This window comes from Rhinoraja longicauda, chromosome 32 (genome assembly GCF_053455715.1).
Source record: "Rhinoraja longicauda isolate Sanriku21f chromosome 32, sRhiLon1.1, whole genome shotgun sequence".
In the NCBI taxonomy this organism is placed as follows: domain Eukaryota; kingdom Metazoa; phylum Chordata; class Chondrichthyes; order Rajiformes; family Arhynchobatidae; genus Rhinoraja; species Rhinoraja longicauda.
Genome location: NC_135984.1, coordinates 22,852,122 through 22,869,591, shown reverse-complemented (window position 1 = coordinate 22,869,591; position 17,470 = coordinate 22,852,122). Strand labels below are relative to the sequence as shown.

Here is a 17,470-nt window from a genome sequence, read left to right as displayed (position 1 = left end):
GGATGGGGCTCAACACACAGCCCTGTGGTGAGCCGGTGCTCAGTGTAATGGTGGAGGAGAGGTGAGGGCCTATTTTGACGGTCTGGGGGCGGTTGGTCAGGAAGTCCTTGATCCATTGGCAGATGGTTTGGGAAAATCCAAGGTCAGAAAGTTTGGTGACAGGGGAGGTGTAAATAGGGTAGTTGGTGTGGAGTTGGTGGGTCAAAGGACCGGCTTCCCTGCGATATCACCCAGCAACTGCATGACACTCAGTAAGGTGGTGCTAATAATTTTGACACAGATCCACAAAAGTGTATGAGGAAACTTTGTTTGGGTGTGTCTTTGTTGCATCTGAATCTGGATCTGGTTTCTAAGTCAATGCCAGATGGACAGGCGGGAAAGGCATGTTAGACAGGCTGGGTTTAGGAAGCCAGCACATTCTTTAAGTGAGAACCTGCCCAAAGTATTGTGAGCAATGGAACAGGTCTTCCTTCTTTATCACACGTCGAGTCCTTTCTACCGCTCGCCTGATGTGCCCTGTGGGTTGGGGTCATGGTCAAGCTGAGGGTGATGGAGATGGATCTGAGGAAGTCCTGCAACAAGGATAATTTCGTAACTCAGAGGCCACTTTATTGCAGCTGGTTCTAAGCATCGGGTCCACGCGTGGTGGTCTTCTCGGAAAGGGCCATTAAACTATCACTAAAGAAGGCCTTGCTTTGATTCTGAAAGCCCACCTGCAGGGATGTCATGGTGGCACAGCGGTAGAGCTACTGCCTTGCAGCGCCAGAGACCCGGGTTTGATCCTGACTACGGTTGCTGTCTGTATGTACTCCCTGTGATCTGTGTGGGTTTTCTCCGAGATCTTCAGTTTCCGCCCACACACTAAAGACGTACAAGTTTGTCGGTTAATTGGCTTGGTGTAAATGTAAAACTGACACGAGGGTTTGTACGCTAGTGTTTATGTGTGGAGATTGCTTATCGGTGCGGACTCGGTGGGCCACAGGGCCTGTTTCCACACTGTATCTCTAAAATTAAAAAAACTGCATGGCATCTGGACTCATGGGACTCTGCACTCTGAGTATCCTGCAAATGGTGTCTAAATGTACATCGCATTAGATCAGTGCAGTTTACTTCAGTTTAGTTTAGTTTATTGTCACGTGTACCGAGGTACAGTGAAAAACTAACCAGTAAGCAGAAAGACAATACATGATTACAATCAATCCATTTACTGTGTATAGATACATGATAAGGGAATAATGTTTAGTGCAAGATAAAGCCAGCAAAGTCCGATCAAGGATAGACCAAGGGTCATCCAAGGGTAGCTAGTAGTTCAGCACAGCCCTCTGGTTGTGGTAGGGTGATTCAGTTGGGTGATAACAGCTGGGAAGAAACTGTCTCTGAATCTGGTGGTGTGTGTTTTCATTACATCGGACCCCACTGCCCTTGTCTGTGCAACTGCACTGGTTTTGAAAATACAGACACTCCCGCGGACCCTTGTGTAAGTCAGATGCTACGTAAGTCGGAAACGGAAGTGCTCTTGCGCACGTGTAAATCGGGTTATATCCTTCATTCTGTCACAGATGGAGTCTTTTCCACTCCATTGAATGACCTGAAATGATATTCTCCTGCTCACACACCATAAGAATTTAATCCAAGTCACAGGTTCATTGGTTGAGTGATAAAAATATTATTTTACTATGAAACTGTCTTTTGATTGATGTTTCGATCACAAAGCAAAAAGCAAACTGTCAGAACAAGAGACCAGAGAGAGAGAGAGAGAGAGAGAGAGAGGCAAAAATGTTTGGTTGTCACCTAAACTGAAAACGGAATAATGAAATTCTTACATGCAGCAGTATAACAGGTCTGTAAATAAAGTACTTTTTGATAACATTATTGTATGAAGTTGCAAGAATCACAACAAGTTATCAAGTCAAGTCAAGTCAAGTCAAATTTATTTGTCACATACACATACTCGATGTGCAGTGAAATGAAAGTGGCAATGCCTGCGGGTTGTGCACAAAAAGAATTACAGTTACAGCATATAAATAAAGTTAATAAGTTACTAAACATAGCACAAAAAGTGTCGACAAAAATTTAGTCTCTGGGGTTATAAAAGTTGACAGTCCTGATGGCCTGTGGGAAGAAGCTCCGTCTCATCCTCTCCGTTTTCACAGCGTGACAGCGGAGGCGTTTGCCTGATCGTAGCATCTGGAACAGTCCGTTACTGGGGTGGCAGGGGTCCCTCATGATCTTGCTTGCTCTGGATCTGCACCTCCGGATGTATAGGTCCTGCAGGGGGACGAGTGTAGTTCCCATGGTGCGTTCTGCCGAACGCACTACTCTCTGCAGGGCCATCCTGTCCTGGGCAGAGCTGTTCCCAAACCAGACTGTAATGTTGCCGGACAGGATGCTCTCTACAGCCCCAGAGTAGAAGCAATGAAGGATCCTCAGCGACACTCTGAATTTCCTCAGTTGTCTAAGGTGGTAAAGGCGCTGCTTAGCCTTACCCACCAGTGCGGCAATGTGCGTTGCCCACGTCAGATCCTCTGCGATGCGGACTCCCAAGTATTTAAAACTGCTCACCCTATCCACAATAGACCCATTTATCTCCAGTGGCGTGTACGTCCTTGGATGTTTAGCCCTTCTGAAGTCCACAATCAGCTCCTTTGTTTTAGTGACATTCAAGAGGAGGCTATTGTCCTGACACCAGAGTGCCAGATCAGCCACCTCCTCCCGGTAGGTCAAATTCAAGCAGAGTTTAATATCCACGAGGATGCAAGGCTACAGACAAAGCCACAGCTCCCGAACAAGATGACTCCCCAGGATAACAGGCATGCACAAGGTAACTTCTTGCAGGAACGGCGTCTGCAGGCACCCGACCTGGACTGTGAACACAGTGACTGATCTACATAGGCCCACCGGAAATTGGAGGAACAGCACCTCATATTTCGCTTGGGCAGCTTGCAGCCCAGCGGTATGAACATTGACTTCTCCAACTTTAGATAGTGCCTCTGTCCCTCTCTTCCCCCCCTCCCCCTTCCCATTTCTCAGTCTGAAGAAGGGTCTCGACCCGAAACGTCACCCATTCCTTCTCTCCCGAGATGCTGCCTGACCTGCTGAGTTACTCCAGCATTTTGTGAATAAATCTCCCTCTATCTTCCTGTCTCCACCTATATCCTTCCTTTGTCCCGCCCCCCTGACATCAGTCTGAAGAAGGGTCTCGATCCGAAACGTCACCCATTCCTTCTCTCCTGAGATGCTGCCTGACCTGCTGAGTTACTCCAGCATTTTGTGAATAAATACCTTCGATTTGTACCAGCATCTGCAGTTATTTTCTTACATCCCCTTTCCTCAGCTCATGCTCCATATAAAGACAAAATATCTTGTGAAGTAGTAAATATATCAGGCCGTATACAAAATGCAGTCACTGCTAAAATAAGCATACAAGGTAAGAAGTACTACATACTAAATACTATGGCCAAACAAGTGTGCACAGTGTAAAGCACAAACGTAAGGTCACAGCATAGTGAACAAGTAGTAAGGAAGTGAATCCAGTCTCTGTATTTGGGATCTGGCTTGCTGACATGACCTGAGCGTGTTCCGTGCGCACCCTCAGTGGTGTTCAAAGGCAGCTTAGCCACAGGCACCTCAACCTGAAACAAAAACGGTGGCACAGTGGTAGAGTTGCTGCCTTACAGCGTCAGTGACCCGGGTTCGATACTGACCACGGGTGCTGTCTGTGACTGCGTGGGTTTCCCTCCCACACTCCAAAGACGTGCAGGGTTGTAGGTTAATTGGCTTTGGTAAAAACTGTAAATTGTCCCTAGTGTGCCGGATAGTGTTAGTGTACGGGGTGATCACTGCTCGTTGCGGTCTCGGTCGGCTGAAGGATCTGTTTCCCTGCAGTATCTCTAAACTAAACTAAACCAAAACTAGAAACCCAAGTGCAATCAAGACAGTTTGTAGTTTTGCAGTTTAGCTGGAGTTTATTTCGTAATTTAGTTTGTGAACCTTTCAAAACAGGACGATGAAAGTCACAGCCAAGAATGCGTCTCCAGTGTAGTCATTGTTTAATAGGAAAGAAGATTAGACTTTCTTGCTTTCCATCACAGTGAGGAATGTGGGGAATCCGCTGTGGTGGATGTTTATGTTAACTTTACGTAGTTCTGTGTCTTGTTGCTTTTTTTGGTATGGCTGTATGGTAAATCGAGTTTCACTACCTTAATTGGCACACGTGACCTTTGAACCGTTTGAACCTTTTGTTCGTGATGTGGTCATGTCCCACACCGAGATAATGACCACATCACCTGCTCTATTGATGGTGGTTGGGGGCTGTTGGTTGCCTAGGATACCGTGAGAACGCGGCTTGTGCTCAATACTTGGAGTGGGACTTACACTGACCTGTAAGTGTGAGTGAGCTTCATTTGTGAATCAAAGAAATGGAGTCTGTGACAATCTAATGTGCAACTGGGTCTAAATATGAATGGGAAAAGGAAAGTTTCAGTCAAAAAGGCCGAACAGTGTCATAGTTCTGTTTGTCACTAGTGCCTCGTGAAAGGGAGCTTCCCCTTCAACACTGCAGTGTACGTTTGACAGCACGACAGGCTTGCAAGGAGAAATTGTATCTTCTGCAGAAGTACAAGAGGAGGAAGGCACAATGTGTGGAGGGTTGTGTCTGGATACCCATACGTGTCATTATGGCAAAAATCAAAACGGAAAATGATAGAAACACGCAGCAGGTCAGGCAGCATCTGAAATAGAAAAGTTGGATTTTTGGGTCAGAACGATGAAGGTTCCCAGACCTGAAACATTAACTGTTCCTCTCACCACAGATGCTACCCGACTTGTTGAATAATCCTGCATTTTCAGTGTTTATTTCAGATACCCAGCGTCTGCAGTCTTTAAAATTGTCATCATCACTCGATCAAAAATCAAGGGCTGGGGTCAGGATTGAACCTGGGTCTGTGGTGTGATGAGGCAGTGGCTCTACCAGTGTGCCATTAGCAAGTGGAACCAGCAGCCCAAAGTCTCTGTGTGTGAGCTTTCTGGAAATAGCTTCAGGCATCAAACCCAAAGCAAACTTGGATATCTACTGCATCATTAGGTAAACCTATGATGAGCGTTTGTCGACCCTGGGCCTGTACTCGCTGGAGTTTAGAAGAATGAGGGCGGACCTCATTGAAACATAGAACAGTGAAAGGCTTGGATAGAGTGGATGTGGAGAGGATGTTTCCACTAGTGGGAGAGTCTAGGACTAAGGCCATAGCCTCAGTATTAAAGAATGTTCTTTTAGGAAGGAGATGAGGAGAAATTTCTTTAGTCAGAATGTGGTGAATCTGTGGAATTCTTTGCTACAGAAGGCTGTGGAGGCCAAGTCAGTGGATATTTTTAAGGCAGAGATAGATAGATTCTTGATTAGTATAGGTGTCAGAGGTTATGGGGAGAAGGCAGGAGAATGGGGTTAGGAGGGAGAGATGGATCAGCCATGATTGAATGGCGGAGTAGACTTGATGGGTTGAATAGCCAAATTCTACTCCTATCACTTTTGACCTTATAACTGATCTAGAACTCACCTCCATAGGGACATCATTAAAACCTCTGCCTTGTAGTAATGGCCATAGTAATGCCATTTGGAAACACACATGAGACTTTCAGTTTAATCCAGCCAGGTCACGATCTGCCAACTGGACCCTCCACAGAAAGGATCGGACACAAACTTGCTCTGATTTCCACCATCCATTGGCACGCAACACAAACCAAGGTCTTTTCCTATTGACTTTACCATACTGTAGGTTTGAAACTCACTGATAAACTTGCAATGATATCAAGAAGGTTACCGCTCTAGCTAAATCCTTGTGATATAATTGCTAACCATTTTAATTTCCCTTCCCATTCCCACACTGGCCTTTCTGTCCTGGGCCTCCTCCATTGCCTGAGAGGGGCCCAGTACAAACTGGAGGAACAGCACCTCATGTTCCTCTTGGGAAATTTACAACCCAACAGTATCAACATTGAATTTTCAAATTTTAAGTTACTTCTAACAATCCTCCCCCCCCCCCCCACCCCCTTATTCCGTGTCACACATGGACTTGTACCCGCTCACCTATGTCCACATTTTACCTGCCATTCCTTGTCCCGCCTCTCCTCTCTCCCGTCCCCCCCCCCACCACAATCAGTCTAAAGGTGGGTTTTGACCCGAAATGTCAACTGTTCATGTTCTTCAAAAATGCTGCCTGAGTTAATCCAACACTTTGTGTCCTTTTCTGTAAAGCAGTATCTGCAGTTCCTCGTTTCTAAATATAATTCTAATGTTAGTTTAATGGGAGGAAACCATGTAAAAGTAGCATCTGCATAATAGTTTATTTTAACCCTTTTTTGGCGTGCTTGTGGTGATCGGCGCAGCAGGAAATAAAACTGTAACCATAACAACACAACTATTCCGCTGACACAGCCAGACAGAATGTAGTGGATGTGCTACATGCGGCAGGTTGTTTGTGGTAGTCTGGGTGTGGCGTACGCAAAAAATATTTATAGTCATAAACGCAGTTTAAAATTCTTTCGACACCATGCGGTTGGCCACCTACGCAGACGGGATAGGTGGACTTGCAATGTCTGCATCTTTGAAACATTAAAGAAAGAGCCCAATGTGGTACTGTGATCTTCGGTCAGGATAGGCAATGAGGTACGTCATTATCGCATTGTGGTGGAAACTACAGCCGAAAGCCTGCACACAGTAAACTCCGAGACATTTCAATGTGATAATGATCAGATCAGTTTGCTTTTGATGAGGCAGACCGAAGTCAGGAGGCAGCGTGCCAGGAGGATTTGTACGTCTCCATCGCAGGCAATCGGATTTAATCATTCACTGAATGTCAGCACTTGTGACAATGTGGCACACCCCCAGCCTTTAGTCCGTCCTTGGAGCACAGGAGGATACGAGGTGATCTTATAGAGGTGCATCAGATCATCAGAGGAATAGGTTGGGTAAATGCACAGAGTCGTTTACCCAGAGTAGGGGAATCAAGAACCAGAGAACATAGGTTTAAGGTGAGGAGGGAAAGATTTAATAGGAACTTGAGAGGCAACATTTTTACACAAAGGGTGCTAGGTAGATGGAAAGAGTTGCCGGAGGAGGCAGTTGAGGCAGGTACTATCACAAAGTTTAAGAAACACTAGACGATCTTGCTGTGCACTTTTGGAGTGGGTGAGGGGAGGATGCTCGGAGAGGTTTGGACCCAACAAGTTTAGAGGGATATGGGCAGGTGGGACTAGTGTAGAGGGGGTATGTTGGTCGGCGTGTAAAAGTTGGGCCGAAGGGCCTCTTTCCACGCTATAAGACTCTATGACTTTATTACACTGCAGTCGACTACCAGGATAGATTTTGAAGTCGAATTATTTGTGCCTCAGATTGGACCATTTATACATTAACGAGACACAAAGAAAGCATTTGTGCATGTTTTGAAGCGCCACTCATTGGGAAATTGACCTGGGCATTTCCTGTCATGGTTCATCCAAACTTTGATGTCACTTCCCATCAGACGTAATGCGCGTGATGACATCATTTACACGCAAGTTTGCCCGAGTTACTTTCTGATAGAAATTGGATCATTGGATGGTAATTTGTAACACACAGCTTTAGAGATGCAATATGGAAACAAGCCCTTCGGCCTACCGAGTCCCCGCCAGCCATTGGTCACTTGTTCACATTAGTTTTATGTTATCCCACTTCCTCATGCACTCCCTATTAGGGTCCATTCACTGGGATCAATTAACCTACAAACCCTCATGTCCTCAGGATGAAGGAGGAAACCGGGGCACCCGGAAGAAACCCATGCAGTCACAGGGAGAACGTGCAAACTCTACACTGACAGCATCCACAAGTTGACATACTCCACTAGTCAGAATTGAACCCGGGTCTCTGGCGCTGTGAGGCAGCAGCTCCACCAGCTTCACCACTCGGTTGCTCCTTGTTGAAACCTGCATAGCTAATTTGACTAGTCCCGACCCGGGATAAATCGCCCGGCGCAGGGAAACTGTGATCCCTCCCCCGATGCGGGAGCTGGATCGCCCCAACGAGGAAGACCCGCCGCTGGCTACGGGAGTCAAGATCGTCCCGTCAACAGAAGGTTAGAGGCCCCCAACCACTGGAGGACAAAGAAGGGAGAGATTGAACTTTTATTCACCTTCCATCACAGTGAGAGTGTGGAGGAGTCACTGTGGTGGATGTTCATGTTAAAATGTATTTTGTGTGTCCTGTCGCTTTTTATTGTTATGACTGTATGGCAAATGAAATTCCTCGTATGTTGCAATAGACAATAGACAATAGGTGCAGGATGAGGCCATTCGGCCCTTCGAGCCAGCACCACCATTCAATGTGATCATGGCTGATCATTCTCAATCAGTGCCCCGTTCCTGCCTTCTCCCCATACCCCCTGACTCCGCTATCCTTAAGAGCTCTATCCAGCACTCTTTTGAATGAATTCAGAGAATTGGCCTAGACTGCCTTCTGAGGCAGAGAATTCCACAGATTCACAAACATGTTGCTAAACATACTTGGCTAATAAAGTATGATTGTGATTGTGGTAACTTTGAGTTTCCCCTGGAGCCTTATTTAAATTTTACTTTTTTTTTCACACACACATAAATAATTTATTGAATCGCAACTGATTGCAAATGGCACAGAGCCTAGACTGATGCAGCAAAGTAACTTTGGGCCTCAGACATCTTGACCTGTGGCACCTATACTGCCACTTCTTATGGGAGCTGGAGGAACAATGTGCAGCCTAGGGTCCAAGGATTAGGGGTCAGAGGTCCCAGTCTGCAACCCTGTGTGTCTTTACACCTCTTCCTGAAGGAAGGAAAAACAGACCCTTCGGCCCATCGAGTCCACGCCGACCAGCAATCATCTCGTACATTAGAACTATGCTACTAGGGACAATTTCCAATTCGATAATCCATTCGATCATGGATGATCTATTTTTCCCCTCTCAACCCCATTCTCCTGCCCTCTCCACCATAACCTTTTACACCCGCACTAATCATCCTTCCACCACACTTCCCATCGCCCCATTTCTCTAATTCACCTGGCGAACTGTGTGCCACCAAACCAATGAGATGGGTGTGGTGAGCTCAGGGATTTTTGGAGCAAACCTCAAGAATTTAAGTGTTATGTAGTGTTCAAGAACTGTCACTATCACTACATACAGCAAGTTTGCCTCAGTCAGCTGGCTCAGTCTTTTGGTGACCAATGATCTGGCGTTACGGCAAAACATTGTGCCACATGTGGGTGAAACGCACTTTCTAGGCAGTGATCTTTTCTTTTTTGTAGCAGTAAGAGCATGAAATCATCCCCCTCTGTTTCCTGTGAGTAACTGGCGATAAATAGTATAGGAAAGATGCTGGTTTACATCGGATAAACACAAAAAGCTGGAGTAACTCAGCGGGTCAGGCAGCATCTCTGGAGAAAAGGAAGAGGTGATGTTTTGGGTCGAGAGTTATCTTCAGAAGGGTCTGAAGAAGGGTTTTGACCCGAAACGTCACCTATTCCTTTCCTCCAGAGATTCTGCCTGACCCGCTGAGTTACCTCCAGCTTTTTGTGTCTATCACTGGCGATAAACACAGCTCTGCTTTGCAAAACCCTTACTGATAATAATTTATTGATATTTAAAAATGATATATGTATCTGTGTGCATTGCGTTTACAGGCCTGTTAGGCTGCAGCATGAAATAATTTAATTGTCCCGTTGTCGGGACATATGATAAATAAACAGGCTTGACACTTGACTCTTTAGAGATACAGAGTGTAAACAGGCCCTTCGGCCCACCGAGTCCATACCGAGTCCAGCGATCACCCCATATACTAGCACTATCCTATTCACTAGGGACAATTTACAATTTACAGAAACCAATTGACCTGCGAACCTGAACTTCTTTGGAGTGTGGGAGGAAGCCGAGGCACCCAGAGAAAGCCCACGCAGTCACAGGGAGAACATATAAACTCCATACGGACAGCACCCGTAGTCAGGATGGAACCCGAGTCTCTGGTGCTGTGAGGCAGCAACTCTACCGCTGCGCCACCGCGCCGCCCTTGCTCCACTCATCTACATACCAGGGACAATTTGCAGTGATTGATTAACCTACCAACCCATATGTTTTTGGGTTGTGGGGGGGAAACTAATGCAGCCAAGGGGGAAAAGCCAAGCAGTCACAGGGAGAACGTACAAACTCCATACAGACGGCACCTGAGATCAGGATTGAATCCGGGTTTCACAGTCTTCAAAATAGCAACGTTTATCTCACCCATTGCGTCAAAGCACACTTACGGAAGAGGTTTTTGTTGAGTATTGCAACTCCTCGACTTGCGTAATGGACGAGTTCCGTGAACTCGCACAAACATAAGCAATTCTTTAAGCCCACTGACGTCCATGTAGTCTCCGCGCCGGAGCTCCACCCATGGTCTCCGCGGTGGAGCACCCCACGTGGTCTTCACATCGGAGCTCCCCTGTGGTCTTCACATCGGAGCTCCATCCGTGGTCTTCACATTGGAGCTCCCCTGTAGTCTCCGCATCTGAGCTCCACCCGCTCCGGTCTCCGCGCCAGAGCTCCACCCGTGGTCTCCACGTCGGAGCTCCCCTGTGGTCTCCACGTCGAACAGTAAATTTACGCGTGTGCTATATCACTTCCGTTTCCGACACAACGTAACATCTGACTTACGATAGGATCCATGGGACGTGACCCTTACGTAAGTCGGGGAGCATCTGCAATTATCTGTTGAAGCCTGAGGAAGATCGGCGGTTTGCGTGCCTCTCCGCGCTGTCTACTGAATCTGGATCAAATCCGGGTTTCATCCGGCTTCAAAATAGCAAAGTTTATCCCACCCATCGCGTCAAAGCACACTTATGGAAGAGATTGAGCTCAACAACTCCCCGACTTGCGTGATGGACGAGTTACGTAAACTCGCACTTACGTAAGCAATTCTTTCAGCCCACTGACGTCCATGTGGTCTCCAACTCGGCTGGCCTTCAGCAGGAGTGGTGTCATTAATTAAGTGTCCATTCTGTGCTCCGCAGGTCTCATGGCTCACAAGCTGTCGGTCCATGATTACCAGCTGCTGCTGAACAAAGGCTGGGTCAGGTGAGTGCTGGCAACATTGAATAGAGGCCCTGTTGTGTAGGAAAATAACTGCAGATGCTGGTACAAAACGAAGGTATCACGAAATGCTGGAGTAACTCAGCGGGTCAGGCAGCATCTCAGGAGAGAAGGAATGGGTGACGTTTCGGGTCCCGAAACGTCACCCATTCCTTCTCTCCTGAGATGCTGCCTGACCCGCTGGGTTACTCCAGCATTTCGTGATACCTTTGAATAGAGGCCCTGAGCGTTTGTAGTAGAGGATTTGTAATGAATGTGAGGGAGAGTGAGTGTTAGTGAATTCCTTAAACCTGCAGAGGTCTCGAGTTTAAGTCCTACTCTGTGCTGAGTTTGCTTATCTTGGTTGGGAGTGACAATGAGTGGAGAATATGTAACTCAGGCAGCCACTGCTGTTTGTTTCCACTCCTCCTGGGGGAATAACCTGCCAAGACGCACCCGAATTTCCTGCTCCTTGATCGTGAATGGATGGAAATAAAATAGCCTCAATCCAGTTTGTCTTAAGAATTCTTCAGAGTCTGAGGAAGGGTCTCAACCCGAAACGTCACCTACTCCTTTTCTCCAGAGATGCTGCCTGGCCCTCTAAGTTACTCCGGCTTTTTGTGTCTATCTTTTGTCATAAGAATAGTTTTTGCCACAAGAATTGTTGAAAGACTGGAGCGACTAGGTTTGTATACACTGGAATTTAGAAGGATGAGAGGGGATCTTATCGAAATGTACAAGATTATTAAGGGGTTGGACATGTTAGAGGCAGGAAACATGTTCCCAATGTTGGGGGAGTCCAGAACCAGGGGCCACAGTTTAAGAATCAGGGGTAGGCCATTTAGAACAGAGATGAGGAAAAACTTTTTCAGTCAGAGAGTTGTGAATCTGTGGAATTCTCTGCCTCAGAGGGCAGTGGAGACCAATTCTCTGAATACATTCAAGAGAGAGCTAGATAGAGCTCTTAAGGATAGCAGAGTCAGGGGGTATGGGGAGAAAGCAGGAACGGGGTACTGATTGAGAATGATCAGCCATGATCACATTGAATGGCGGTGCTGGCTCGAAGGGCCGAATGGCCTACTCCTGCACCTATTGTCTATTGTTTAGTTTAGTTTAGTTTATTGTCGCGTATTGTCAAATCAAAGGCCATACATGAATACAATCAAGCCATCCACACTGAATAGATAAAGTATAAAAGGTACAACATTTAATGCAAAGATATGACTTTGAAGTCCAACAAAGCATGATTGAGATAGTTTAAAGGTTTCCAATGAGGTAGATGGGAGGTCAGGTGGGCTGAACACTTTAGCTGATGAGGATTAATGAGAGGGTTAGTAACTAGCTGATGGTAATTGAAATGTCCACAACTATAGCCTTGTAGAGACTAGCCCAGTACCTACACCGCAAGACAAAGAGGCCAGTGTATGTATTTGGATTCCACTGTGCAAATGCTGTAAAGACACTTTATGGCATTTCAAATTGTTATGTGGACTCAACTTGATCACTGATGTCAATTTAGGAAAGAAGTTTATTAAAGTTGCATGTGGCCCCCATAAACAAAACTCTGGAGGAACTCAGCAGGTCAGGCAGCATTTTTGGACCTAAATGGACAGACAAGATATTGGTTCGGGATCTTTCTTCAGACTGTCCATTTTCCTCCACAGATGCTGCCTGACCTGCTGAGTTCCTCCAACAGTTTTGTTTGTAGCTCAAGTTTCCAGCATCTGCGGTCTCTTGTGCCTCCGTTTCACCTGTGACACAGTTCCACATCACACAATGGGCAAGGGAATATGTTTGAGTCAGTGTTACCTACATTCTGAGATCACCGAACAAATAATTGCACTGCTCTATAGTGCAGTGAATAACTTAATGTCACTTTGTGTTACCTTCCAAACTGTGAGAAAGTGGAGTTGCCTTATTCTGAAAGTGGAGTTGCTTCCACACTTAACGTTCAACTGCCTTCACACACTGAACTTCTCGGATAATAGCGGTGAAGTGGCTAATGAATGGACTTGCCTCCATGTAGGGTAGGTCTGGTGGAAGACAAGAACCTCTTGGATACCTATTTGATCAATTTCCCCCCGAGATAAATAAAAAGTTCTATTGTATCGTATAGTATTGACTGAAAAATACAGCAATGAAACAGACAATTAGGCCCACAGAGTCCACGCTGACCACTGATCATCGTTTCACACCAGTTCTATGTTATCCCACTTTCGCATCCACTCCCTACACACTAGGGGCAATTTACAGAGGCCGATTTACCTACAGACTTGCATTTCTTTGGACTGTGGGAGGAAACCGGAGCATCTGGAGGAACACTGAGAATGTGTGAACTGTGCAAACTCCACACAGACAGCACCCAAGGTCAGGATCGAACCCACGGTTCTGGCCCCCTGAGGCAGCAGCTCGAACACCTGCACCATTGTGTTGCCCCTATGAACAAATTTCTATTAACAAATTAAATTATGAGGAAAGTTTGCACAGACTAGTTTTCTAATCTCTTGAGCGTAGAAGATTAAAGGATGATCTAATTAAATAATTTAAGATGATTAAAGGATTTGTAACTCTCTCTTGGCCTTTATCTGTATCTTTTCAACTATTTCTGAATTAAACGGTGTAAAATCTCTTCAATTTCTCTTTTTGCTCCTCCTGCCTGTTTTGCCATGCAGTCTGTGTAATTTATCTATTTTTATTTTCTGTCCATTTCAGTTATTTTATGTGGATTTTTCTCGTGTGCATAAGGAAACATAGAAACATAGAACATAGAAAAATAGGTGCAGGAGTAGGCCATTCGGTCCTTCGAGCCAGCACCGCCATTCAATGTGATCTTGGCTGATCATCTAAAATCAGTACCCCGTTCTTGCTTTTTCCTCATAGCCCTTGATTTCTTTAGCCCTAAGAGCTAAATCTAACTCTCTCTTGAAAACATCTAGTGAATTGGCCTCCACTGCCTTCTGTGGCAGAGAATTCCACAGATTCACAACTCTCTGGGTGAAGACGTTTTTCCTCATCTCAGTCCTAAATGGCCTACCCTTTATACTTAAACTGCTACCCCTGATTCTGGACTCCCCCCAACATCGGGAACATTTTTCCTGCTTCAAGCCTGTCAAATCCTTTAAGAATAGTCAAGTAAAGTGATTACTGAGCAACCAATCTCATTCCCTCTGTTCTAACCCTATTTAGGTTAAATGGTCATGACCCTCTCTATCATTCCTTCTCTCACTATTTGTCTCTCATTCTACTCTGTATTCTAGTCTCTCCCCCTGTATTCAGATCTTGCATTCTCTCTCACTTTAGTGTTGTGATCATGTGTGTCTCTCTCTCTCTCTCTTTACATGGGATGGCATTTTAAATTCAATGGTTGAATGGTGCCTTATTTGTCATGTATGCAACTGCACAGGGAAATTAGTTTTGCATATATTACACATGCAGGCCCAACCATGTTTTGGCACCATTTCCAAAGTCTGGTCAGTCCATGCACTCGATGTACTGGAGCAGTTCCTGCAAACAGTTTAAGAATAAGGGGTAGGCCATTTAAGACTGAGACGAGGAAAAACTTTTTCACCCAGAAAGTTGTGAATCTGGAATTCTCTGCCACAGAAGGCAGTGGAGGCCAATTCACTGGATCCAAGAGAGAGTTAGATTTTGCTCTTGGTGCTAAAGGAATCGAAGGATACGGGAAAAATGCAGGAACGGGGTACTGATGTTGGATGATCAGCCATGATCATATTGAATGGTGGTACTGGCTCAAAGGGCCGAATGGCCTACTCCTGTACCTATTGTCTATGTCTCAATGAACCGATGCCCCTCTCTATGTTTGGCCATCTTTGTGCCCTGGGAGTCCCTCCTGCAACCGACCTTGAAGGCACGAGAGGCATTGTCCCAGTTCTCCCTCCTACCCGCCTTTGCTCCTCACGTACAATCTCCAGCTCCCTCCCAGTCCCGCCGACTGACGAGCCTTCGGGCGGGTTCTGCAGGATAATGCACATCCCAAGACTGCTGCTGCCCACTCACCAGCAATCCTACCTGAGGCCGAGGGCATTACATTCCTCATAGACCTGAGAGGACGTACGTTTGAGGTGAAGGGGAAAAGATTTAATAGGAATCTGAGGGGTAACTTTTTCACCCAAAGGGTAGTGGTGGCATGGAACAAACTGCCAGAGGAGGTAGTTGAGGCAGGGACTATCCCAACATTTAAGAAGCAGTTAGACAGGTACATTGGATAGGACAGGTTTGGAGGGATATGATCTAATTGCTGGCAGGTGGGATTAGTGTAGCTAGGACATATTGGCCGGTGTGGGCAAGTTGGGCCGATGGGCTTGGTTCTGCACTGTATCACTCTATTCCTGTATTCCAACGAGTGCAGGAATCGGGCTTGGGCAGCATGGTGGCACAGCAGTAGAATTACTGCCTTAAAGTGCTTACGGTGTGAGAGACCCGGGTTCGATCCCGACTACGGTTGCTGTCTGTACGGAGTCTGTACGTTCTCCCCTTGACCACGTGGGTTTTCTCCGAGATCTTCAGTTTCCTCCCACACTCCAAAGACGTACAAGGTTTGTAGGTTAATTGGCTTGGTATAAATGTAAAATTGTCCCTAGTGTGTGTAGGATAGTGTTAATGTGGGGGGAATCACAGGTCGGTGCTGACTAGGTGGGCCAAAGGGCCTGTTTCTGCACTGTATCTCTAAACTAAACTAAACTAAACTAGTACATCCTTAGCAGGATTAGATCTTGACTATTAATTCGCCACATTGATTTCAATGGGGAACATCAACAAGCGATTAAGGTATTTTACTTGACTAATAGATTATACTATTAATGTAGTAATAAAAATATGATCTAGTTGGGGGGTATTAGCTACAGGGAGAGGCTGGACAGACGCATCATTTTCACCGTCCGGCGCGGCCTGGAACGTGGCAACTACAACAGCCTGACCGCGGGAGAAGACGGCAGGGGAAGAGAAAATACATTCTGGCCTTCCATCACAGTGAGGAGGGACTGGAGGAGACTCACTGTGATGGATGTTTCTTTTTTGTTTGTTTGTGTGGTTTGTGAGGAGTGTGTGTGTAATTGTTTATTTTTATTGCTCTATTGCTGGACTGTGGGTGACCTTTCATTTCACTGCACATCTTGTCTGTGTATATGACAAATAAACTCGATTTGAGGCTGCGGGGAGATCTGATAAAAATGTATAAAATAATGCGAGGTATAGATAGGGTAGACAGTCTGAACCTTTATCGCAGGATGGAAAAATCAAATACTAGAGAGCATAGCTTTAAGCTGCGCGGCAAAGTTTAAATGAGATGAACAGGATGTTTTCTCCAGGGAGGGTGGGAGTGCCTGGAATGTGATGCCAGGGGTGGTGGTCAAAGCAGATACGTTGGTGTCATTTATAAGACTTTTTGAAAGGTATTCTTGCCATAGAGGGAGTACAGAGAAGGTTCACCAGATTGATTCCCGGGATGGCAGGACTTTCATATGAAGAAAGACTGGATAGACTCGGCTTGTACTCACTGGAATTTAGAAGATTGAGGGGGGATCTTATAGAAACTTACAAAATTCTTAAGGGGTTGGACAGGCTAGATGCAGGAAGATTGTTCCCGATGTTGGGGAAGTCCAGAACAAGGTGTCACAGTTTAAGGATAAGGGGGAAGTCTTTTAGGACCGAGATGAGAAAGTTTTTTTTCACACAGAGAGTGGTGAATCTGTGGAATTCTCTGCCACATAAGGTAGTTGAGGCCAGTTCATTGGCTATATTTAAGAGGGAGTTAGATGTGGCTCTTGTGGCTAAAGGGGTCAGGGGGTATGGAGAGAAGGCAGGTACAGGATACTGAGTTGGATGATCAGCCATGATCATATTGAATGGCAGTGCAGGCTCGAAGGGCTGAATGGCCTATTCCTGCACCTACTTTCTATGTTTCTATGTATATGGATATGCAGGGAATGGAGACATATGGGTTATGTGCAGATGGATAAGCGATGGTCTTGGCATCACTGACATTAAGAGCCGAAGAACCTGTTCTTTGCTGTGTTCCATGTTAACATTGCACTTCTGTCAGCACTAACAGAAGTACATCACACCATTTCAAATTTAAAAATAGAGCGGCCAAGAACATTCCAAAACACAGAACAGCACAGCACAGGAACAGGCCCTTCACCCCACCATGTCTGTGCTGAACACGATGCCACGTTAAACTAATGTCCTCTGTCTGCGTGTGATCCATAGCCCTCCATTCCCTGGATATCCCTGTGCCTGTCTAAATGCCTTTTAAATGCTACTGTCAAATCTGCTTCCATCACTGCCCACTGACAGTAGTGCAAGCAATCACACGCTCTGTAAAAAAACAGTCCATGTACATCTTC

At 45.9% G+C, this 17,470-nt stretch overlaps 1 protein-coding gene across 1 annotated transcript in view; it reads left to right on the top strand.

The window, feature by feature from the left end:
- LOC144608723 (arginyl-tRNA--protein transferase 1-like) overlaps window positions 1-17,470 on the top strand; it is a 90,846-nt gene that overhangs the window by 31,680 nt on the left and 41,696 nt on the right. The window contains exon 2 of the mRNA XM_078426754.1: window positions 11,048-11,111. Coding sequence (XP_078282880.1) covers window positions 11,048-11,111 — 64 coding nt within the window. The remainder of the gene's footprint in view (window positions 1-11,047; window positions 11,112-17,470) is intronic.